We start from the raw sequence: 24171 nt of genomic DNA, 5'->3' as shown, positions 1-24171 counted from the left end.
TCAAAGTCCATACAAGTCACTCTGCAAGTTTTTCAATGCCTGCACTATTAGGGAAGTTGTGGGGAAGTAAAAGGAATTTTTTATAGGCTATGATGTAGAAGCACTACTGAGAAATCTTTGGCCAGTGTGGGTCAGGGAAATGAACATGAAATACTGCACAGGTGGGTTAATCCAGAAGGTTAGACTGTAAATCCGCTGTGTGGGGCTATACCATGATCTATTAATGTTGGCTATCAGTCATCCAAAAAGTGATGGCAGGAAAACAAACTGCAGTTTGCATCCAATGAGAATACCTTGAACCCTGATCCTTCAATGGGGTATAGCAGCGTTGTCTTGGGGAAGAAAAGCCATTACACAGGGACGTAACCATGCACAGGAAATGCTGCCCCCCCCCGCCCCCGCCCTTGAAATCCAATTTGGTTGTGACCAGTTTCTCAAACATTTTTTTGTTTCAGCAGCTATCACTTGAAACATCAGGACCATTTGACTTTTTTTTTTTTTTTTAAGCCAAGATAACTGAGCCAAGTACCTGATAAAAACATGGGAACGGATTGATTTTGATCTCAAAAATACTGAAGGTAGGGGGAGAATTTCAGTTTTATTGTTAGAATTTGACAGTTTCAAAACACATTGTGGTGGGACAATCATCATACAAAATTCCACCTAGTAAAGTTTTAGGTGACCAGTGACTTTGTCAATTAGATCTGCTGGTCCTGGCCCAATTCCCAGGACAGTTCTAGAACCAGGTGCAATTTGAGTACGTCCAGCATCTTGGATCAAACTTACAGTCAGTCCTAGCATTTTTGCATGGGTCAATAATTCAACCAGAGTTTCTTCATCAGGGGCTTTGACCACCACTTTGGGCTGGCCACAGTATTCCCATTGTTTGAGCAATTCAGGGTTTCTTCTTTGAATTTGCTTGTAAGCAGAAACAGCAGCATGAGAGCACTGGGCAGCTACTTTCCCTTTTCCCATCTTCAAGTCATTTCGAACCACAAGAATCATTTTGTACTCCCCACTTTCTCCTAAGATGCTTGCTTCACTTCCAGTCTCTGTGTCTATCTCGCTCACTGAGCTTTTGGGAGTCATCCCAAAGCGTACGCGGAGACCCCAACCCAGGCACATGCCACAAGCAACTCCGGCAGCCACGCTAAGTGCACCAGGATGAGCCAAATATTCCATCACCAAGGATTTGGAGAGCATCTGAAAGGAAAGGAAAAAAAGTTATCACTATAGCAGTGAAAAATTACAGGCTTATCAGACAAAACACCTTGATTTAGGTAAATAAGTGGCAACATTTAAAAACCATTATGAAGTCATCCAGAAAAAAAGCAAAATATTATTTTGGATCTTAATGTACTGTTTTTTCTTCCCTTTGTACTAGAAAAGATTCAAGAATTCAGGTAAAGCAGTTACAATCATTCTGAATCTCAAGGAGTATCTAGTTCTTGGGATACCATAAAGCTCTGTTCCTCTGTCTTCCCCCTAAGTCTTGTAGACAAAGGAAATATTCTATTTTATCATGCTGTCTAAAGGACGTAAAGAAACCAAGAATAACTCATCCCTTCTCTGGAATATAGTGCTTATCTGTGTCTTCATAATGCAGTGGTTCTCAATGGGGATGGTACCAACCCCTCAGAGAAGTTCCTAGTTGTCACAGCAATGGGCCTGGAGTGAGGCGTGCTGCTGACATTTACTAGACCTAAGCATGGAATGCTAAAAGTCTTACAAAGCAAAGATTTTCCCGCTGGAAATAATTATAGGTAAAAAACCATCAATCACTGAGACCAGAAGCTAACTTCATTATACACATGGACACAAAATATTTTTTGCATAGTTCTAATATACACTGAATTTACCAGAAGTGTAACTATCATATAAAACAAAGGAAGATCATCCTTTATTCTTTATTTTAGAAATTCCTGTTACCTCAGCAAAGCTATTCATGGTATTTGAATCACCAATAAAACACCCGTATCAGTCTACAGTTGCTGTTACATTCAGAATGCTTCCATGTATAGGCACAAATAACCATCAGTTTCTTCTAGTGGAACAGCATCTAACCATTTATATATTGAAATACATGGGACTACCATATTTGTAGTGCTTATAAGTAAGTGCCCTCGGATAATCTACATGGCATAGATGGCAATCTTGGAAATACTTTATCACAAATATTTTAAATGAGAATGGGGCGACTGGCTGACTCAGTTGGTACAGCACGTGCCTCTTGATCTCAGGGTTGTGGGTTCAAGCCCCACACTGGGTGTGGAGGTTACTTAAAAATAAAATCTTGGAGCGCCTGGGTGGCTCAGTTAAGTGTCTTGACTACGGCTTGGTCTTGATCTCAAGGCCACCTCAGGCTCTGTGCAGACAGCTCAGAGCCTGGAGCCTGCTTCAGATTCTGTCTCCATCTCTTTCTGCCCCTCCCTTGCTAACGCACACACACTCTCTCTCTCTCTCTCTCAAATATAAATAAACATTAAAAAAAATAATAAAATCTTTAAAAATTTTAAAAATAAGGATACCATAGGGGATGTTAAATTTCTTGAGATACTGCATTCTATAAAAATTCATCTTTTTAAAGTGTACAATTTAGTGGTTTTTTAATACATCCAGAAGTTTGTACAACCATAAGTACTATCTAATCCCAGAACACTTTCACTGCCTCAAAAAGCAATCCCTTGGGGCTCCTGAGTGGCTCAGTTTGCTGAGCTTCCAACTCGATTTCAGCTCAGGTCATGATCTCAGGGTCATGGGATTGAGCCCTGCACTGGGTTCCATGCTGAACAGGGAGCCTGCCTGGGATTCTCTCTCTCTCCCTTTGCTCCACTCCCCTGCTTGTGCATGCAAAAAAAAAAAAAGAAACCTGTGTAACTATTGGCAGTTGCTTCCCATTTTCTCTACCCCCAGGTCCCTGGCATTTGCTAATCTATTTTGCCTATTCTGGACATTCATATAAATCAAACCATTCAATATGTGGCCTTTTGTTTCAAGCTTCTGTCACTTAACACAGAAATACAGATTTAGGAAACAAACATTGAGGGATCAAAGGAGAGTGACACGGAATGGCCAGAGGCAAGAGGGTCACACATGTAAGCTGTCAGTACCTAGTTTCAGTCCTCTTTCACTGGTATGACTAATAAAGGTGACAGGGCTGTACTGACATAGTACTTTATGGCTCTACATGCCTTTTTACAGTCAGAAAAAAAAATTAAATTCTTATTAGAACCCACATTTTCTCAGAATGCATCTATCATTTAGTTACTACATGAGGCTTACATATCAGGATTTCTCTTTCATAATCTAACAACTAGATTCCAAAGTGAATAAATACTCAATTATGTAAAAATTATATCCATAACCTCCATGTCAACAATTAGAAGGATTTTCTGCACCCATTTCTAGGTTGCAAAGTAACCAAATATCCTATATACCAGATTCAGGTACTATCTGGAGATGGGAACCACATATAGAGGACCTATTATGTGTTGTATAACTTGCTAACCCCTTTACTTCCATTATGGTTGCTATGAAAATTAAAAAAGGCATGAGCCTCATTTTAAAGATGAGAAAAATAAGGATCTAAAAGAGAACCTGCTTATCCACAGTAATATAACTCATAAAAGTAGTATAAAATATACTCATCTAGAGATCATGACAGAAAGCTTCTCACTTTCTGAACTTTATCTAAAAACAGACATATACCAGGTTCCTGGGTGGCTCAGTTGGTTGAGTGTCCTGCCTCTTGATTTCGGCTCAGGTCATGATCTCACAGTTCATGAACATGCAGCCTGCTTAAGATTCTCTTCTCTCTATCTCCCTCTGCCACTCCCTCACTCTCACTCTCTCTCTCAACAGCAACAAAAACTAAACAAACCAAAAATAACCACCAAAAAACAAACATACCAGTAAGAGAAAAAAACGAAAGAAAAAGTTCTAGAAATTACAAAGTTCATTGCTTCTGTACCATACCTCATGAGGTCTCTAATTCTACCATATTAATACCATTAATACCTAACATTTTTATTCTTTAGGATGTTCTAATCACCTATCAGCCTGATTACATTATCATCTAACTCCTCCAAAAGGTGTTTCAGCCTCTTTCCCTTTCTGCATATACACCACACACATATCAAAAACCCAGTGATTGAGACTAAGGTAAACATAACTATTCTTAGTCTCATGGATAATCCTGGGCAATGGTGGCATTGCAAAACAAACACGTCCTGTAAAAACCCTCCTCCTGGTGTGTTCTAATTCCTCCCAGACTAAGCCCCTTTCACCAATGTTCTTGATCCCATTCCCTCCGGAACCGTGCTCCCCACCTGTTAATCGTACTCCCTGGGGCTATACCTTGGCTTTTCTAACCTAAAAACAAACAAACAAACAAACAAAAAAAACATTTCCCCAATCCTTTTTGACCCTTGGACCACTGTCTGACTTCTTTTTCCTTTTACCTCTAAACTTCTTTAATTACCTGCCTCCTTTCCCCATTCAACTGATATTGCTAAGGAATTAGACACTTGTTAATTGCCAAATGTAGTTGCCTCCTTTTAGGCCTCTTCTTGAGTTTTCCCCACCACTCACTGATGATAACGTTTCTTTAAACTTTCCTCCCTCTAATTCTTTAATCTAACTTTCACCCTATTATCATCTCACCTTTCTGATAGTTTTTTTTCCAGTCTCCTCTAGCTCTGATGTTTGCCTCTGATGTATGTATTGCACCTGCTTACACGTTTATCCTTCTTTTCAGTCTTTGCCTACATCATCCAATACAGTATCCATTAGTCAACACAGTTATTTAAACTTAATTAAAACTAAATAAAAATTCAATTCTTCAGTTGCACTTAGCCACATTTCAAGTGCCCAATAGCTCAACAACTTAAAAGTGGCTAACGGTCACTCTGAGCTACAGAATATTTCCATGAAAGTTCTATTGGACAGTGATGGTCTATAAACTCTCTTTTCATCCAATAAGTTGATATTTATGGAAGGCCTATTGTGCACCAGGCACTGTTCTGGACCTTAGAGATAGAGCACTGAACTAAACAAAGTCCCACTCTTCATGGAGCTGACATCTAATACAGGAGAGAGCAAATCCCATTTATTCCCAAATTGTCATATGCTGAGGACTCCTGACACCGGAGATCTCCTGGGCTCCAAACTGGAATTTCCAGCTTCTACTAGAATACTATAGAGTATTCTAATCTGTATCCTACACTGAACTCGGTATTTTCCTTTCCCTCTAAAATTTCCTTTTTCTGTATTCTTTTTTTTTTTTTCCATTATTATTTATTTATTGAGAGAGAGAGAGAGAGAATCCCAAGCATGCTCCCCACTTGTCAGTGCAGAGCCCTATACAGGGCTTGCTCCCATAAAGAGATCATGACCTGAGCTGAAATCAAGAGTTTGAAGCTCAACCACTGAGCCATCCATGTGGCCCACCTTTTTCTGTATTCTTGACTTCTTAGTAACCCTGGACTTTTTCTCCACTGGCCTACCACATCCAGTCACCAAACCTTGTTGAATTTATCTGTGTTCAACCTATCTCCTTATCCTTGCTACCAGTGCCCTATCGATGTCTTGGCCAAAAGCCTTCAAATTACTTCTCTATCTCTGATCTTCCCTCATTTGCTTCATGCATATCCTACTTCATCCTAGTCCATCTGCCATTAAAATTATACTTTTTTTTTTAAAGTTTATTTATTTGGGGGGTGGGGGGAAGAGAGGGAGAAAGAGAAACCCAAGCAAGCTCCTGGGAGAGCCACATGCAGACCTCAAACTCACAAACTGTGAGCTCATGACCTAAGCTGTAATCAAGAGTCTGAAGCTTAAGAGACTGAGCCATCCAGGCACCCCTAAAATTATACTTGTAAAACACAAATCTGATCCTGTAATTTTTCTGCTCAAAAACCACCAGATGGAGGTGCCTGGGTGGCTCAGTCGGTTTAGCAACCTACTTCTGATTTTGGCTCAGGTCATGATCTCGATCTCCAGCCCTGCAGTGGGCTCTACACTGACAGTTCAGAGCCTGCTTGGGATTCTCTCTCTCTCTGCCCCTCTCCTGCTTGCTCTTTCTCTCAAAATAAATAAATAAACTTAAAAAAATATTACCAGGTAAACACCTAAAATATAAAACAAATCCCTTAGCACAAATTCAGAGCACTACACAGTTTGGTTGCTACCTACTTTCTCCTAATCTACTCTTCTGCTTCATACTGTACTATCCAGCGACACCAAATTACTAGGTCCCTTCAAAGAGCCATCTCTCCCAGGAATTATTTTCTATTTTCTTCACTTACATACACAAACACAAACACACACAACCTCTTCAGCCATGAAGGCGTGGTTCAAACGACACCAATCTCAAGTGTTTATCATCCCCCAATCAGTCTTAATTATTTACTCTACAGAACTGCTGTAGCAATTACACATAACGACTGCACATCACATTTTCAGAGTCTAGTGCCTGGGCTAACAGGATTAAACACTTCTCTGAACATTATATCTGTGTTACACAGAGAGACACATTTTTCGATCATATTCGTGGAAACCTTTCCTTTCCTCGTAGGACTCCATTTCATACGCTGTGGGTATTCAATAAATACTCAACAGGCCTGCGCGGTATTTTCTCACATTCGGAGCAAGCGTATCCATGCTGCCTGAATGAAGGCTCTGCCTGGGAACAAGAAATTCTGGGTTCTTCTCCTTCTCAGGATTTTGGTCCCTTCTTCCAAAGGACTACTGGCTGAACAGCAGTAGTGGCTCCAGTGTCCAGTTGGGCGGAAGACAGTTTACGGAGGTGAAAGGCTCGGGGGAGGAGGTATGTAATGAGGTGGAAAGAAACATTCCAATTGGAGAGAGAATGCAAAATTACCTCCCAATGAAGGGCCGACTTACCTAGAGAACCTCACCAACGCCTCACTCGCGCCGCTCCGTTTTCCCCCTCGCGTAGTGAACACGCTTCTATTCCACGAGTTACCTCTTCCGGGACTCCTTGATAAGTTCCGGATCAAGAACCGCGAAGACAACAGTCATTCTTCCTGTCGTCCCGCCCACAGGTCCCGAACCCAGACCCGAACTGAAATCCCGCGAAGATCTTCGGAGGTTGCAGAAAAGAAAAAGGAACTTTTGTCTCTTGGAGGCGGTCCCCGGAGGGATGGGGGGTGGGAAACGGACCGGAAGTGACGAGAGCGAGTTCCGGTTGGCCGGACCCCAGCGGCGGGTGTGAGAGTCGGTCAGGAGCCGCTTCCAGGATACTGAGATCCGGAGAAGCCGGGGTCAGAGCGGGTAGGTAAACGAGCGCGTGAAATTGGGGACGGAAGCCTGAGACTGTCATCAGGGCTTGGCTTCTTCCGGAGCTCTCCCATTTAGATCATATAGATGTGGGGCACCGTGATTTCGACTTCAAGCAGTGTTTTAGGGCGCTGCTGACTCTCTCGGTCTGGCGGTAGCCAGGTTATCTGGGACACCTCACGGTTCACCCCGGTACAGTGAACCCATACACTGGATTTCCTATCATTCGCTCTCATCGTCGCGGACTTGGAAGCTCTTCTAAGCTTCTGTAGAGTACCCATCTCTTCTTCCTTCCCCGGTATCTAGAACCTCAGAGTAAGTGGAGAAGATCCTCCCTGCTGATGACCAAGCTGTTTCTCAGGACCTGTCAGTTTGGTTCTTGCCCTCCCCAGCCACTAATACATGATACTAAATGCATTCGCTTCTAAACAAAATTCAGGCGTGTAAGTGCCATCTAAAGCGTTGGTGGCCAAGGGAATGGGGCCTTAGCTCCGTTGATCTTTTGCAAAAACCCTTCACGTATATCTTACTACTTTATGAGGGGCAGGATTTTCTACCTCTTCCAAATTTCGGACACTCTCCTCGCCCCTGTTCTATTACAGCGGAGGTACTTGCAGTAAAACCTGGGGATCGGCTTAATCTCTAAAATTCCAAGAAGCCATATGTGGCCCTGTGTCACACTAAGATTACTTAATGACCTCCAGTAGGTTTAAAGTATTATCTTTGTTTTTATGCAGATCATGCAAAAATCTCATATAGGCTCTGACACAGTTTACCTATCATGGCAAGACACCTCCTTTTCTTAACTTCAGTGTCTTTCAATTCTCCTTTGGGGCTGTTGTCAGAAATTTTGTAGAGAGACTGCACTGACTGATCTTTTGGAGAAGTTTGTACAAGGATTTCTATGATGTAATGATAGAGAATTTAATGTTCTGACCGCTACTGCCTACTAATTGTATTATCATGAGCTGTGATTTTTGTTGTGTATTCTTAACATAAATGATAATGGTAAGAAATTATTTACCGGGAACATTTTATGCGTTCTAGATTATGTTTTTATTGATCTTTGGAAGAGGGATGGTAGTACCTAGACAAATACGGCCAATTTGTGTGGGTATGAAATGATTCGGTAGTAGAAATCTTTTATATTTTACTTCTTTGCCTATATTATTTTAAAACACTAAAGCTTTTTTCTTCCCTTTGAGAGATATATCTTACTTGATTAGTACAGTTCAATTTCTGTGACTCACATTCCAGAATAAAGGTTGGTAGGTTACCTAACTTTCTGAGCTGGTCTGGATTCTGAGCTGGTCTGGATTGTGTTGATAAAAGTACTGCTCACTTTATTTCATAGGATTTTCACAATGGTTAACTGAGATAGTAAATGGGAAATCACTATATAAATTAAAATATGGTGATGGTGTCAGTTTACTCTGAAAGCTGGAAATATATCACTGCAGAATACTGTTGCTTTGTATCATTTCACAGTTTGATGTTTTATATTAAGTGTTACTTAGCTGAAAATATTATCACACACTTCTGAGATGATCTTTGCCCTAGTTTTGGACCCAATAAAAGCTACCTACGAATAGTTTCATACTGTAACCCATTGCATTAGTCATCGTGGTTAATAAGTAGGTGACTAGAAAATGAGTATAGTTTTGCATTTGGTAGTTTAAATCTGATCTTTCTTGGTCATCATGTATTGTCACTTAAGAATTTCCAAGTGCAAGGGTTTGCCTGGGTGGCTCAGTCGGTTAAATGTCTGACTCTTAATTTCAGCTCAGGTCATGATCTCACAGTTTGAGTTTGAGCCCCAGGTCAGGCTCAGTGCTGCTGGTGTGGAGCCTGCTTGGGATTTTCTCTCTCTCTCATCTCTCTCTCTCTCTGTCTCTGTCTCTCTGCCACTCCCTCCCATGGGTGGTCTCTCTCAAAATAAATAAATAGACATAAAAAATTTTTTTTCCAAGTGCAGGGCACCTAGATAGCTCAGTTGGTTGAGCATTTGACTCTTGCTTTTGGCTTGGGTCATGATCTCACCATTGGGCTCTGTGATGGATTTGGAGCCTGCCTAAGATTCTCTCTCTTTCTGGGGTGCCTGGGTGGCTCAGTCGGTTGGACATCCGACTTCGGCCCAGGTCATGATCTCACGGTTTGTGAGTTCGAGCTCCTCATCGGGTTCTGTGCTGACAGCTAGGAGCCTGGAGCCTGCTTTGGATTCTGCATCTCCCCTCCCTTTGCCCCTCCCCTGCTCATGCTCAGTCTCTCTCTATCTCTCAATAATGAATGAATAAACGTTAAAAAAAATTAAAGAAAAAAAAAAGATTCTCTCTTTCAGGGTGCCTGGGTGGCTCAGTTGGTTGAGTGTCTGACTTTGGTTCAGGTCATGATCTCACGGTTCTTGGGTTCCAGCCCCGCATCAGGCTGTATGCTGACAGCTCAGAGCTCAGGGTTTGCAGAGCCTGGAGCCTGCTTCAGATTCTGTGTCTCCTTCTCTCTCTGCCCCTCCCCTGTTAGCTCTGTGTCTCCCCACAAAAATAAAATAAAATGTTTAAAAAGAAAAGAGAGAGAGAGATTCTCTCCTCAAAAAAAAAAATTTCCAAATGCAGAGGAAGTTGAAGTTTTTGGTGCTTACATATAGTTAACTAAAGGTTAGAAATAACATTACTTACTTCTATTAAGTAAAAAACGTTATCATTTCACCAAAGCCTACTGAAAGCAATATGTAGAATTAGAAGCAATCTCTATGAACATATAGTTATATTCTTCCCATTTAACAGAGGAGAAAATTGAGCCCCACAAACAATCAGTAATTGGCTTGCCTGAGGTCATATGGTTTAGGTAGTGCCACACCCTGAACTGGAAATGAAATTACAAGTCTTTTCTCTGTTCTTCTAAGGTTGTTTCCAGGCATCTTTTTATGGTTTGGTATTATTTTCCAGTTTGCATGAAAATAGTTTCTTCTATGTATTAAAGGGATCTATATGTGTGTATACATTTTTCCCTTTTTAGCTGATTTATTCTTTTTTTAATTTTTTTAACGTTTTTATTCATTTTTGAGAGAGAGACAGAGCGCAAGCAGGGGAGGGGCAGAGAGAGACACACAGCATCCAAGGCAGGCTCCAGGCTCTGAGCTGTCAGCGCAGAGCCCTATGTGGGGCTCAAACTTATGAACCACACGATCATGACCTGAGCCCAAGTTGGGCGCTTAAACCAACTGAGCCACCAAAGCACCCCTTAGCTGATTTATTCTTATAAATTCTAGGAAAACAAAAACACTGTGCTTGCCAAGATTTGCAGTGGAATGGAATAAAGAAAGAAAGAAAATTAGTTCTGTTCTTCAGAACAGTTTTTCTGAGTTCATGCTGCATTACTATCAGATATCAAGGTGTCTTCTTTCTGACAAGTGGAAAAGACAGAGTATCTTTGTAACACGTTTCTCTACTGAGTAAATTTTGTTGGTAGTAAGGAAGAAGCTGTTTTAATTTCTTTGTTCCTGTTTAAAAATCTCCCCAAACTATTTGTGATTTTAATATTCTGTTATATTAATTATCTGTTAATTTATTGAGCCATTTCTCTATTTTATTCTGGGTAAATAGCCAGTGTAGAATAGTTCATTTCTTTTCTTATTGAGAACTGTTTTGTTTCCACTGATTTCATAAAACCTGTTTAGTCTCTCGCCATTTTTGGAGATTATACGGCCAACTACTTAATAATCACTGTTTTTTCGCCCAGTGCTTTTTGTTGGCGTTTCTCTCTCTCTTTGGTACAGACATAAACTCCAGATTAGAGAATCTTTACTAAACCTCAGAAACAAACTTAATGAATTAAGTGATAATGTGTTTGTTGTTGTATTAGTTAATAATCTGCTTTCACAGACTTGCAAGTATTTTGAGGGGTAAACTATTAGAGTTTATTGCTTCAAGAAACTCTATTTAGGAAAGCAACTGTGTTTAGGGTTTGCCGAACTGATATTATATATTATGTAAACCCTTCGGTAAAGCTCATTTAAAAATATTATCCTCCTTGAAGGTTTTGGAAATTTGAACAGGAGACACTTTTCTGTGTCAGATAAAAGACTAAGGCATTTAAAGCTTAAGGCTTTTTTAAATTAAGCAAGGGTGACCCATTGAGTAATCCTGTCCCAGCTAGTCTAACTGAAATTGCTAAAGAGTTTGTTGGTATTCAGAGATACATTATCTTTTCAGTATTTCATTATGATGTTTTCTCTTGTTCTTGAAGTTCTTTAATAATAACCTTGGTCTTGGGGCGCCTGGGTGGCTCAGTTGGTTAAGTGCCGGACTTTGGCTCAGGTCATGATCTCATGATTTGCGGTTTGATCCCTGCATCGGGCTCTGTGCTGGCAGCTCAGAGCCTGGAGCCTGCTTCAGATTCTGTGTGACTCCCTCTCCCTCTGCCCCTCCCCGGCTTGCACTGTGTCTCTCTCACTCTTTTTCTCTTGAAAATAAATAAAACATTTTTAAAAATTAAAAAAATAATAACCTTGGTCTTTATAATTTTTTTTTTAGAAGTACTAGGTAGATAGTGTTAAGAGCCAGGGCAATGAAGCTAGATTGCATTCTTTCAAATTCCAGCTTTTACTACTATGCAACCCTTGGGCTAGTTACTTAACCTCTTCCTCCTAGGCTATGAAGTCGGTACCTGTTAAGGTTAAATGAATAGATTTAAGTAAAGTGTTTGGAATGGCATATAGTTAATCATGATTGTTATTGTTATCATCAGGTAGCCTACTGAGCAAGTTGCTAAGAGAAAACTCTTTCCCAACCTTCTTTGAACACATGTCTTTTTGTTGCTGCTTACTTGCCATTGTTTGCTCAGTATTAATGAAGGTTCAGTAAATAAATATATATATATTTCATTTTGTGAATATTTTACAACGTGTGTGAGATTCTTAACCAAATGAGGTATTCTAATAGGCTATTCTCTCAGTTTTTTTGTATGTTATTGTTATTAGTTTACATTATCTGTGCAAACCATAACAGAATTTGAGAATTGCTATTTGGGAATTTAACGTGCATTGTTATCTTCTAGCACTTACTTTCTTTGCATGGGAGGATTATTCTGCAATGACATCTATTGCTGTATCTGTTCATTCATCCAATCAGGGAAAAAAATCTAAAAATCTTGTGTTAGTTCCTTTACCAGGTTTTGGAGAAAACAGTGGGAAGCAAGGACAAATGTATTTTAGTTGGGACCCTGATAGAGAAAGGAGTAAACACAGAAATGAAAGAATAAACAGTGTAGTAAATATTATGAAGGAAACAAAGGTATGAGAGTTAATGTGGATGTGTGCCCATTTGAGATTCTAGCACAGTATACGTGGAATACAGCAACATGAAATGAGGTAGGGAACATACTCATGGTCCAGATTATATAGAGCTTTGTAGGCCATGGAAATGAATTTGGATTTGATTTTGAGCGTAATAGGAAGTCCTACAATTTCAAGTAGGGGAGTAGTATGATTTATAAGGACTCTACTCTCGTTCACATGTGAAGGATGAATTGAAGGGGACAAGAATAAAAATGGAAAGAGAAGTTAGGAGTCCATGGCAGTAGTCTAAATGAGAGATGAAAATGGCCTGGACCACAGTGGTGGCAAACAAGTGGAGACCCGTGGGTGGATACTAAATATATTTGGAATAGGACTGGGTCCTGGATTAGATGTGAAGAGTAAGGAAATAAGAAGAGTCAAGGATGACTGTGCTTCTGGATTTAGTAACTAGGTGGAGGGTTGTGCCAAGTACTGGGAGAGGGAAGGTTTGGGAAGGACCAGGTTTGTGACAAGAAGGGGGATGGGAAGGACATGTTAAATTTGAGATGCTTAGCAATCATCCAAATGTGGTATTAGGGACACAGATCTAGAGATCAGGACCAGAAATGCAAATTCAGGTTAGTATTTTAGGGGCGCCTGGGTGGCTACATTGGTTAAGTGTCCAACTTCAGCTCAGGTCATGATCTCACGCTTCCTGAGTTCGAGCCCCGCATCAGGGTCTGTGCTGACAGCTTAGAGCCTGGAGACTGCTTCAGATCTATGTCACCCTCTCTCTCTGCCTGCACTCCACTCACACTCTGACTCTCTCTCTCAAAAATAAACATTAAAAAAATTAAAACAAATTCAGGCTAGTATTTTAAACTACAGGACCAAATAAATCACTTGGGGTGACAGGGAAGAGGAGAGGGCCCAGGTCAGGTAAAAGAGAGCTGGCAAAGGAGGCCAAGGAGTGTTTGAAGAAAAAACAAATACACAAAAGTAATAAAAGTGGGTATATCTAGCAGGGAGAGTACTAGATAGATGAGGGACAGAGGGGAACTAGGTTGTTCACTTTTTTCATATATATATATATATATACACACACACACATACACATATACCTACATATTTATATTTTTACATATGCCTACATATTTATATATATATGTGTATGTGTGTATGTATATATATATATACACACATACATGTATGCATATATATGTATATATGTGTGTGTGTGTGTGTACACACACACATATATATATAAAGCATGTGAAAGTTTTTACTTATTCAGAATTCTTTTAAGAAAGGATCAGCTCTGTGAGTTCTTATTCTGTGGTCTAAATGAGACCAGACTAAAGTCCAGTAAAGTTTATTATTATTTTTTAATGTTTATTTATTTACTTATTTTTTCAAATAAGTCTCAATTTTATTAAGATCTTCTACATAGACATTTGCTACTAAAACTGGAACTACCACATAAAAAAATTTTTGTTACAATCCAAGTTTTTAAAAACAGAAAATCTAGCCTATGCACCCTGCCCTAATTATAATTATGCTCTAGCCAAACCACCCTAATTTAGAAATTTAGAAATTTAGAAATAAATATATAGAGAATATATGTATTCTCTATATATTCCTCCTGCACAAGTTACTTGGCTTCCAATTTGATGTTAGGTTTTTTTTTTTTTTTTAAATGTTTTTATTTTTTAGAGAGTGTGAGTGGGGGAAGGGGAGACACACACACACACACACACACACACACACACACACACACAATCTGAAGCAGGCTCCAGGCTCCCAGCTGCCAGCACAGAGCCCTATTCTACAGAGCTCTATTGGATGCTTAACCCAACTGAGCCATGCAGGAGCCCCATGTTAGGTTAACCTATCTTTATGACTTCAGGCTTCTCAAACACACAGGCAACACTAAAAACCTACTAGTGCTTCCATGGGTCATATCAAAAAGTGGAACTAAAGTATATTGAAGTCGTTCAAATGCAAGCTACAGGATTCCTCACAAATTACTGTTATCAAGGTAGAAAAGACAAAACAGAGTTCATATCATAGATTATCAAAATATTACACAGTTTGTCTTAACAGAGCAGCTTTCCCAAGCTGCTGCATACTGATCCTAAAATTACTAGCAAGAAAAAAAACAGTATCATAAGGTTTATGTTTACATCAACTCCATGTCATAATTATTCTCCTTGCTGGTATCCTCAGAAGGATTTCTATGATACAGGCGATAGTGACATATACATCTAAATCTTTCCACTCTTGATTCATCCGTGGAATGCTGGTTGAAGTAGTGATGGTTTTTAATAAACCACATCAGCCTTTCCGTTCTTTGTTTGCGAGCAGTTAACAAAGTCCTTATTCCACCCCTCCTCCTGTTGCTGAGTATTTGGTCCACAAGCCCCTGTGGTTTCTTCTCGCTGTCCTGCTGTTGGGGTGGATATTCCGGTAGAGGGGAAGGGAGTTTGATACTAGGGTCGAGAGTCAATTTACTAAGGTTCTTTATTAATACCTCAGAGATAGTTTGAGAGGCAGCTGAGCTTTCCTGGGAATTCTCTTCACTGGCCATCTGAGAAGGTTCTGGGCTACAAGATGGGTAAAGCTTTGTTGGCGAATGCATTGAAAGCCTAGTTGCAGATTAATCTTCTAGATCTTTGGATTCCAGTGGAAAGTGATTCTCAAGACTCAACTTGCTGCAAAGTAGCCTGGAAAGAACGATACAGCCCAGAAAAAGCGAGAAGAACCAAAACTCCAACAAACCGTAGCAAAGAAAGAACAAATGTTTATTTATTTTTGAGAGTGAGCAAGAGACAGAGCACTAGAGGAGGAGGGGCAGACAGAGAAGGAGACCTAGAATCCAGGGCAGGCCCCAGGCTCTGAGCTGTCAGTGCAAGAGCCTCGTGCGGGGCTTAAACTCAAACTGCAAGATCATGACCTGAACTGAGATTGGACACTTAACCAACTGAGCCACCCAGGCACCCCTAAAGTCCAATAAAGTTGAAATTGTTGATCTGACTAGCCACTTCCTTATTGTTGAGTCTGATTCCTTCCAGAAACCTTCAAGTCTCCATATTACAAAAAGCATTTAATCAAGAGAATATACAAGGTTCTCCTGCCTCTTACAAGTTTTTAAGATCCACTTACAGGAGATATCAGGACTGCTTCTATGGAGCAGAAGAATTTTCTTTAATTTCTTATTAAATAATCATAAGGATATCTCTAGGATCTCTATATCTGCAAAAATCTAATTTAGAAATTCAGATATTTGAGTTTATTAGTACCTTAGTAACTGTTGTTAAGTGTACCTCAAAGTATGCCTAGCTGATAGTATGTACTCAGTAAATATTTATTAAATGAGTAAATTTCATTGTATAATTTTATGCCAATTTATTTGTTTGTTCTTTTGACAATGGACAGTTGAGTTGTTATGACTTTTGCTATTAAGACCAGTGTAGCTAAAAATATTATTGTACCTATCAGCTCTTCACGTGCAGGAGGTTCTTTTGGCTATATGTCTAGGCATAGAATTGCTAGCAAGGATATGCCAGTATTCACCTTTTTACAAGGTGTTTTCCAAGTTCTGCTATTGTCATCTGCTTATTTTTTGCTGAAAGAATCCATGCAGAGAATGGTGTGGTGGATTATAAAATTTAGTGTTGACTTGCAAAATGGTCACAAATTCTTCTCATCCTTTGTAGTGTGATTTTACTGTTACTGTACTCCTTGACGCTGTACTTTGCCACATACTTGCTTTGACCAAAGGAGCATTAGCAAGTGTGATACAAGCAGAGACTTGGAAAACTTGCACATTGGGCATATCTTCTCTTACGGCTCTTTAGAACTCTGAGCCCACCATGTGAAAAAAAAAAAAAAAAGCCAGACTAACCTTCTGGGGCATAGGAGACCTAACACAAGGCATCCCAACTGAGACCTGCCTAGCTCAAGAGCCAAGCTAGTCCAGACCAGAATTGTCTAGCCTAATTCACAGAATCATGAGAAATATTGAATGATTTTTTTGAAGTCACTAAATTTTGGAATTATATTACTACATAGTAAAATAGACTGGATAAAAATGGTATCTTGTGATCTTGATTCATATTTTTTGATTGTCAGTGAGATCAAATAGATATCTTCATTATTGGCCATGAAACACCTGTTTATGTCTTTTGCCTATTTTAGTTTTATAGAGTTATCTTTTTCTTCATATTTAAATTATTTATATAACTCTTCTGTTTCTTGGTTGGTTTCTCTTTTTCCATACATATACAAAACACCTTCATTTTTTTGTTACTATAACATGTGTGTATGTATGTATATATGTACAGAGAGAGAGAGAGAGAGTCTGAACACAAGAATTTTGTCAGATACATGTATATTGCAACTATTTTCTCTCATTCTGTGGTTTACCTTTTTGGTTTTCTTTTATTTATTTATTTACTTACTTACTTACTTACTTACTTACCTTTTTGGTTTTCCTAACAAGTTTTTAAACTTGATAAAGTACAGTTTATCAATTTTCTTTTATGGTTCTTGTTTTTTAAGCCTAAGAAATAGTTGTCCACTCCAAGATTGCAAAGATTTTCTCCTTTTTTTTTCCTAGAAGGTTTATAGTATTAGTTCTTACATTTAGATCTATGACCCATTTCAAATCAGTTATTGCATTTGAAAAATAAAGGTTGATGTTCACTCTATCATAAGAATATTCAGTTATTTTAGTACCATTTGTTGAAGAGATGTTCCTTTCACCATTGAATTGCCTTGTACCTTTGTTGAAAATTGATTGACCCAATATATGTGGGTCTAATTCTGTATTCTCTCTTCTGTTTCACTGATCTATGTCTGTCCTTTTGCCAAAACCACACTGTCATTACTGTAACTTTATAATAAATCTTGAAATCAGTTAGTGCAAGTCTTACAACTCTGGTCTTGATCCAAATTGTTTTAGCTATTCTAAGTTTTTTGCATTTCCATATAAATTTGAATCCACTTGTCACTTTTGAGTTTTGCGTTTTGATTTAGATTGCATTAAACCTATACATCAGTTTGAGGGAAATGGTCATAATAACAATATTGAGTCTTTCAAATGATCAACATAGTATATTTCCCTGTGTATTTAGGCCCTCTGTAATTTCTTTTCTTACTGTTTTAGAATAGGTCTTGCATGTATGTTATTAAACTTACCTCTTTTTTTTTTAAAGTGTCCAAAATGGTTTTATTTTTTTTCCCCTCTATTTTTTTAAAAATATAGTTTATTGTCAAATTGGCTAACATACAGTACGTAAAATGTGCTCTTGGTTTTTGGGGTAGATTCCTGTGGTTCATTGCTTACATACAACACCCAGTCCTCATCCCAGCATAAACTTACCTCTTAAATATTTTATGTTTCAGATGCTATTGTAAATGAAATTTTTTTAAAAAGGTTTTTTTAGTGTTTATTTTTGAGAGAGAGTGTGAGTGGGGGGAGGGGCACAGAGAGAGAGGGAGACACAGAATCTGAAGCAGGCTCCAGGCTCTGAGCTGTCAGCACAAAGCAGGGCTTTGATGAATTTGATGCAGGGCTCAAACTCACAGACTGAGAGATCATGACCCAAGCCAAAGTCAGACACTTAAGCAAGTGAGCCACCCAGGTGCTGTAAAATTTTTAAATTTAAATTTCTAATTGTTTATTTCAGGTATATAATAGAGAGTTGGTTTTTACACCTGTGACCTTACCAAATTCATTTTTTAGTTCCAGTAGTTCTGAGCATTTTTCAGTTTTCTCTTATTTTGACCCATGAGTTATTTAAAACTGTGCATTAGCTTCTGAGTGTGTATAAATTTTATATTTTTGTTACTAAAGTTTGACACAATTTCTGAATTATCAGAGAATGTGGTCTCTGATGCCCATTCTTTGGAGTATGTTGAGACGGGTCTCTTGACTTAATCAAGGTTAAGTGGCTTTAAAAATTCATATTCTCTGACATTAGATGCTGAATCTTATATATATCCATTCCTACCCTTTATTATTGTTTTTAACATTTCTTTCTCCATAATTCTACTGACTGCTGCCTTTTTTTCAATGTTTATTTTTGAGAGAGAGTGCACAAGTTGGGGAGGGGCAGAGCAAGAGAGGGAGACAGAATGCAAAGATTCCAGGCTCCGAGCTGTCAGTGCAGAACCTGACCTCACGAACTGTGAAATCATGACCTGAACCAAAGTTGGATGCTTAACTGACTGAGCCACCCAGGTGCCCCGCAACATTTTATTTCTTAATTGTATTGTTCAAATCTTTTATCTTCACTGAATATTTTTCTTTGCTTGAAATGTCAGTAACAGTTCTTTTTAAATCTACCAATACAGTGTTGGATTTATCCATTTCTCCATGTATTTTTATGTTATAAATTTTTTTAAGTTTATTTATTACTGAGCAAGAAAGGGAGAGAGAGAATTTCAGGCAGACTCTACTGTTAGCGTGGAACCTGATACAAGGGCTTGTCCAGTGCTTAACCAACTGAGCCACTCATGTGCCCCTGTTATAAATTTTGCTGCTATATTAGTGCTTTCAAATTTAGAATTATTATATTTTCCTGGTGAATTGAAACTTTTATTATTATGTTCTGTGTCCCTAATAATGACTTTTGTCTTTCGTCTTATTTTCAGCCTTTCTGTGTCCTTATAAAAAAGCATGGATTTTTAAAAAATACAGTTTGCAATCTTTTTAAAGTGATTTGATAGTTTTTTAAACAATTGAGAACCCTTTAAAAAAAAAAAAGTAGGGGCGCCTGGGTGGCGCAGTCAGTTAAGCGTCCGACTTCAGCCAGGTCACGATCTCGCGGTCCGTGAGTTCGAGCCCCGCGTCGGGCTCTGGGCTGATGGCTCAGAGCCTGGAGCCTGTTTCCGATTCTGTGTCTCCCTCTCTCTCTGCCCCTCCCCCGTTCATGCTCTGTCTCTCTCTGTCCCCCAAAAAAAAAAAAAAGTATTTGTTTTTGAGAGAGAGTTCACACACGCACACACACACAGGGGAGGGGTGGAGAGAGAATACCAAGCAGGCTCCACACTGTCAGCGCAGAGCCCCACACAGGGCTTGAACTCATAAACCATGAGATCATGACCTGAGCTGAAATGAAGAGTCAGCCACTTAACCAACTGAGCCACTCAGGCACCCCTAAAATGATAAGTTTAATCTGTTTATGTTTATTTTGATTATTGACATATTTGGACTATTCGGACTTCTATCAAGCACTATTTTGAAGCTCCCAAACTTTAGAACATATTAGATCTCATCTTTCTCTTCCATATTTATATATCATTATCCAAATGTAATTTCTTTTTAAAATTATTGTCACAGACACTATTATTATTTTATACAATACTTGGTTAAACACCCTTATTTATTGCCTACCATTAATGTCTTTATTTTATTGGGCACACAATTCTAGACTAGCTATTTTATCTCAAAACTCTGATATTATTCCATTATTTTATGGCTTTTATTGTTGCTGTTGAGAGTTCTGCTTCCATTCTAACCGTTCTTCCATTTCTTAGCAATTTATCCTTTTTGACTTTTTTCAAGATCAAGACTTACTTTAGTGTTCTGCAATTTGACTGCAGTGTTTCTGGTTAAGACTTATTTTTATTTGTTCTACTTGGGATATATTGTACTTCCTAGATTGATGGGCTCAGTTTTGGAAATTTTAGGTCTTTATTTTTTGAATTTACATTTCTCCTATTTTTTATATTCTTCTGGGTTTGCAATTAAACAAATGATAGACCTTCTCATTCTGTCTTCTGTGTCTCTTATTTGCTTATATTTTCCATCTTTGCTGCATTCTTAATAAATTCCCTGGATAGCTCATCCAATTAATCTGTGTTTGACCCGTGCATTTTATCCATTGGCTTTTAATTTCAGCAGTTATTACTTTTAGAATTTCCATTTACTTTTCTTTCCTTCAAATCTATTTAGTTGGGGTAGTTTGTATTGTGTGCTCATTTTTGTAATTGCATCCTTTGTTCAGTAAACATTTTATACATAACTATTCTATAATATATTTACTCTGCACCTGAATCTCTAATATCTGTTATTCTTGTTCTGAAGGGGTAGTGGATTGGTAGAGCAGTTGGAGGTGTTTGTATTGATAATGGCTTGTTTTCTGGTACTTCTGTGAGTTTATTGATTGATCTTACTCTGTTGGAGTCCAGCAAACCTAATTTACAAAAAGGGTTTACTTCTGCTTCTGCTTAAAGCTAGAAAGGCACCTCTGATTTGAGACTACATCAGTAGTGCTTGGGGTTGTAGCAGAAGAAAGATTATCCTCTTTGAGTCTCTTGCTGGGCCTAGGGATTAAACTGATATAAAATAGATTCGTAGGGGCGCCTGGATGGCTCAGTCGGTCATGATCTCACGGTTCGTGGGACTTCAGCTCAGGTCATGATCTCACAGTTCATGGGTTTGAGCCCCACATTGGGCCCTCTGCTGTCAGCACAGAGCCCGCTTCCAATTCTCTGTCTCCCTCTCTGTTTGCCCCTCCCCTGTTCATTCTCCCTCTCTCAAAAATAAATAAATATTAAAAAAAAAAGACAGTAGGAGAAAATCATACAAACTTTACTAATTTTTTAACATGTAAATGGGAACCTTCACAAGAGAATGAAGACCCAAAGAAGTGACCAGAGCAGGAAACTTTTATACCTTTTAGATCAAGAAACAATAAATTTGTGAAGAATTGACAAGACAAAGAAGTTTGTTCTAGAAGTAGTAAATGGTGAATAAATAACTAGAAAGATAAGGGTTAATTTAATACAGCTTGTTTGTACAGATTTGTCAGCCCCAAGTTTCCCGTCTCTGTGTTAAGAATGTCTTCCTTCCTCCTGGTACGGGCGGCGGGCGGCGGGGGGGGGGGGGGGGGTGCCTTTTACCTGGAGTTTTATTTCCCGCTGTCAGGAAGAAAAAGGAAAGTCAAAGTGTCCTTCTTGTACCTGCCACTTCTTAAAAGTACCTTTAATTCAAAGGAATCAATATGCCTAAGTGGCATATTTTGGGGTGACATTCTATTTTTCTTCATGGGTTTCTGCCCAAAGAGGAAGTCACAAGTATAGCTTCTCATCTCCAAAGTTCAGTCTTTCTACAGGGATGTTGCTGTAGGAAGCTTCTCAGGGTAGCCTGAGCCCTCTCAATTGCCAGTTGCTCTTCTCAGTTTCTTTCCTACTGCTCAGGTTTTCTTCTGTTCCCACTCTGCTTCACAAGTACCCTAGCTCTTAGACCATTCAGTCTCTGTAGGTCTGTTGTGTAGTTTACTTATTTTTTGGAGGGATGGAAGGGACCTTGGAGACTGCCTCTTCCCTTTGTGAAACCAGTGATGTCTCAAAGAATTTGTCCAATCTAGCGTGCAGTTTCTATAGAGAAGGAACCCCCAAAATTCCTAGTGCATGTACCTGACTTCATATAGTAAATGTTACTGAAAAGTTTAATTTATATTTTTGCACGTATATTATTTTGTTATTTTATGAAACCCTATCTTGAAGTCATGTGGGTGCTAAGAATTCATCGATACATATAATGACACCATAATTTACCTACTCAGTAGGTTCAAATTTTCCTAAGATAGAAGTGAAGGTCCCTAGATGATTATTATCAGGAAGCTATTTAATATTTAAGAGAAAATGAAACACAAAATAGCCTTTAAAGTGAGCAAAGAATGACAATTCAATGTAGAAAATGCTGTAGGAAGTTCTGTCTCTTTAATGTTGAATGACCAAAAAATACCAACAGTTATTTCCATTTACCCATCTTAATAGGTGTAGTGGGGACATTACTACTATTTTGATGCATGGATAACATATAACAAGTTCTAGTATTTTTCCAAACAATGGGTAATAAAAAAAATTCTGTTTCATAGATCATAAAGTTTGGAATTATCTGGATCAAATCTTTCATTTTGATTCAAATAATTTGAAATGTGTACTTTTGTCATTTGCAAGTATTCTGTGATGTAACTTTCTCTCGTTGAATTTTTTTTAATGTTTATTATTGAGAGAGAGAGCGAGAGAGAGAGACAATAGGGAGAGGGGCAGAGAGAGGGAGACACAGAATCTAAAGCAGGCTGCAAGCTCTGAGCTGTCAGCACAGAGCCCAATGTGGGGCTTGAATCCACGAGCTGTGAGATCATGACCTGAGCCAAAGTCGGACGCTCAGCTGACTGAGCCACCCAGGCACCCCTAACTTATTTTCATATTAATGACTTATATAGGCTAATTTATAAACCCCGCTATTTTAAGTAAGCAATCTGAATTTAAAATTTTGTCAGAAATACACAAACAGTAAAAAACCCACAAAGAAATTACTAAAAGAAGCAAAGGTGAAATCTGATTTTGATGACAGGCCTTTATTTGTCTATTTGTGAGAATCAACAGAGATGAGTGTTCTCTGAATTCTGCTAATGGGGAATGTTTTGTAAATACCATAACATGCTAAACCTTTGGGACTACTTTATTATCAGTTTTTTTTTTCTATGACTCCAGAATTTCTTGATAAGAATTGAAAGCACTCTCACAAAGACTGTGTAGTAGAAGAAATGTTGAATTTGGAGTTGGAAACGTGAGGTTGAACTCTCACTTTGCCATTTATATGCTGCTGAATTGCTATTTAGAGCCTTTGAGCCCAGAGTTTCTCGTTTGTAGAAGGCAAGGATAAAAATAACTGTTCCCTACACAGGTTTGTTAGCATCAAATTAACTAATCTATATGTAAACTATAAATCATTATACAGAGTAGGTATTGTTGCATAAATCCAAACTCTGGCCTTGGGTTGGGTAGAATTCTTAGACTATTAGAATAGAAAGAAAATTATGGCAGTAATTTATGTGCCTGATAATTGGTTGAGGAAAGAGAATCAGAGATTTAGAGTAACATTCCCAAGGTCTTACAGTTAGCTGAATCTCCCAGCTCTGGAATGTTACTCATTTTACTGGTTTAATTTTTTTTTTTTTTTTATTTTTAATTATTTTATTTTATTTTATTTTATTTTATTTTTTTCATTTTTTTTTCTGAAATTTATTGACAAATTGGTTTCCATACAACACCCAGTGCTCATCCCAAAAGGTGCCCTCCTCAATACCCATCACCCACCCTCTCCTCCCTCCCACCCCCCATCAACCCTCAGTTTGTTCTCAGTTTTTAACAGTCTCTTATGCTTTGGCTCTCTCCCATTCTAACCTCTTTTTTTTTTTTTTTTTCCTTCCCCTCCCCCATGGGTTCCTGTTAAGTTTCTCAGGATCCACATAAGAGTGAGACCATATGGTATCTGTCTTTCTCTGTATGGCTTATTTCACTTAGCATCACACTCTCCAGTTCCATCCACGTTGCTACAAAAGGCCATATTTCATTTTTTCTCATTGCCATGTAATATTCCATTGTGTATATAAACCACAATTTCTTTATCCATTCATCAGTTGATGGACATTTAGGCTCTTTCCATAATTTGGCTATTGTTGAGAGTGCTGCTATGAACATTGGGGTACAAGTGGCCCTATGCATCAGTGCTCCTGTATCCCTTGGATAAATTCCTAGCAGTGCTATTGCTGGGTCATAGGGTAGGTCTATTTTTAATT

The 24171-nt window shown here is 38.6% G+C and overlaps 3 protein-coding genes across 6 annotated transcripts in view; 1 reads left to right on the top strand and 2 right to left on the bottom strand.

Annotated features, from left to right (window-relative positions):
* Positions 1 to 579: 579 nt before the first annotated feature.
* PTRH2 (peptidyl-tRNA hydrolase 2) overlaps positions 580 to 24171 on the bottom strand; it is a 58755-nt gene continuing 35163 nt past the window's right edge. The window contains exons 1-2 of one of the 2 annotated variants that reach the window (XM_043583896.1): positions 6904 to 7124; positions 580 to 1203 (exon numbers count right to left, since the gene is read on the bottom strand). In XM_043583896.1, coding sequence (XP_043439831.1) covers positions 664 to 1203 — 540 coding nt within the window. In that variant the 5' untranslated portion in view covers positions 6904 to 7124 and the 3' untranslated portion in view covers positions 580 to 663. Of the gene's footprint in view, positions 1204 to 6903; positions 7125 to 24171 lie in introns of those variants that run through there. The other variant, XM_043583897.1, reaches the window with a different exon arrangement.
* VMP1 (vacuole membrane protein 1) overlaps positions 7169 to 24171 on the top strand; it is a 132210-nt gene continuing 115207 nt past the window's right edge. For 2 of the 3 annotated variants that reach the window (XM_043583895.1, XM_043583893.1), the window contains exon 1: positions 7169 to 7293. The gene's annotated coding sequence lies outside the window, so the exon portion shown is untranslated. Of the gene's footprint in view, positions 7298 to 24171 lie in introns of all 3 variants that reach the window. The other variant, XM_043583894.1, reaches the window with a different exon arrangement.
* On the bottom strand, positions 14751 to 15209 carry LOC122485303 (developmental pluripotency-associated protein 3-like). The gene has a single exon (XM_043583898.1). The coding sequence runs from the start codon at positions 15207 to 15209 to the stop codon at positions 14751 to 14753; it is 459 nt and encodes a 152-aa protein (XP_043439833.1).

The sequence above is a fragment of the Prionailurus bengalensis genome, chromosome E1 (genome assembly GCF_016509475.1).
Source record: "Prionailurus bengalensis isolate Pbe53 chromosome E1, Fcat_Pben_1.1_paternal_pri, whole genome shotgun sequence".
NCBI classification, from domain to species: domain Eukaryota; kingdom Metazoa; phylum Chordata; class Mammalia; order Carnivora; family Felidae; genus Prionailurus; species Prionailurus bengalensis.
Note: the sequence above shows the minus strand (reverse complement) of the source record. Positions and strands in the feature narration are given on the sequence as shown.

What these genes read in the sequence shown, in the direction of transcription:
- LOC122485303 (XM_043583898.1), bottom strand. Translation starts at nt 15,209, where the DNA reads ATGCATTCGCCAACAAAGCTTTACCCATCTTGTAGCCCAGAACCTTCT.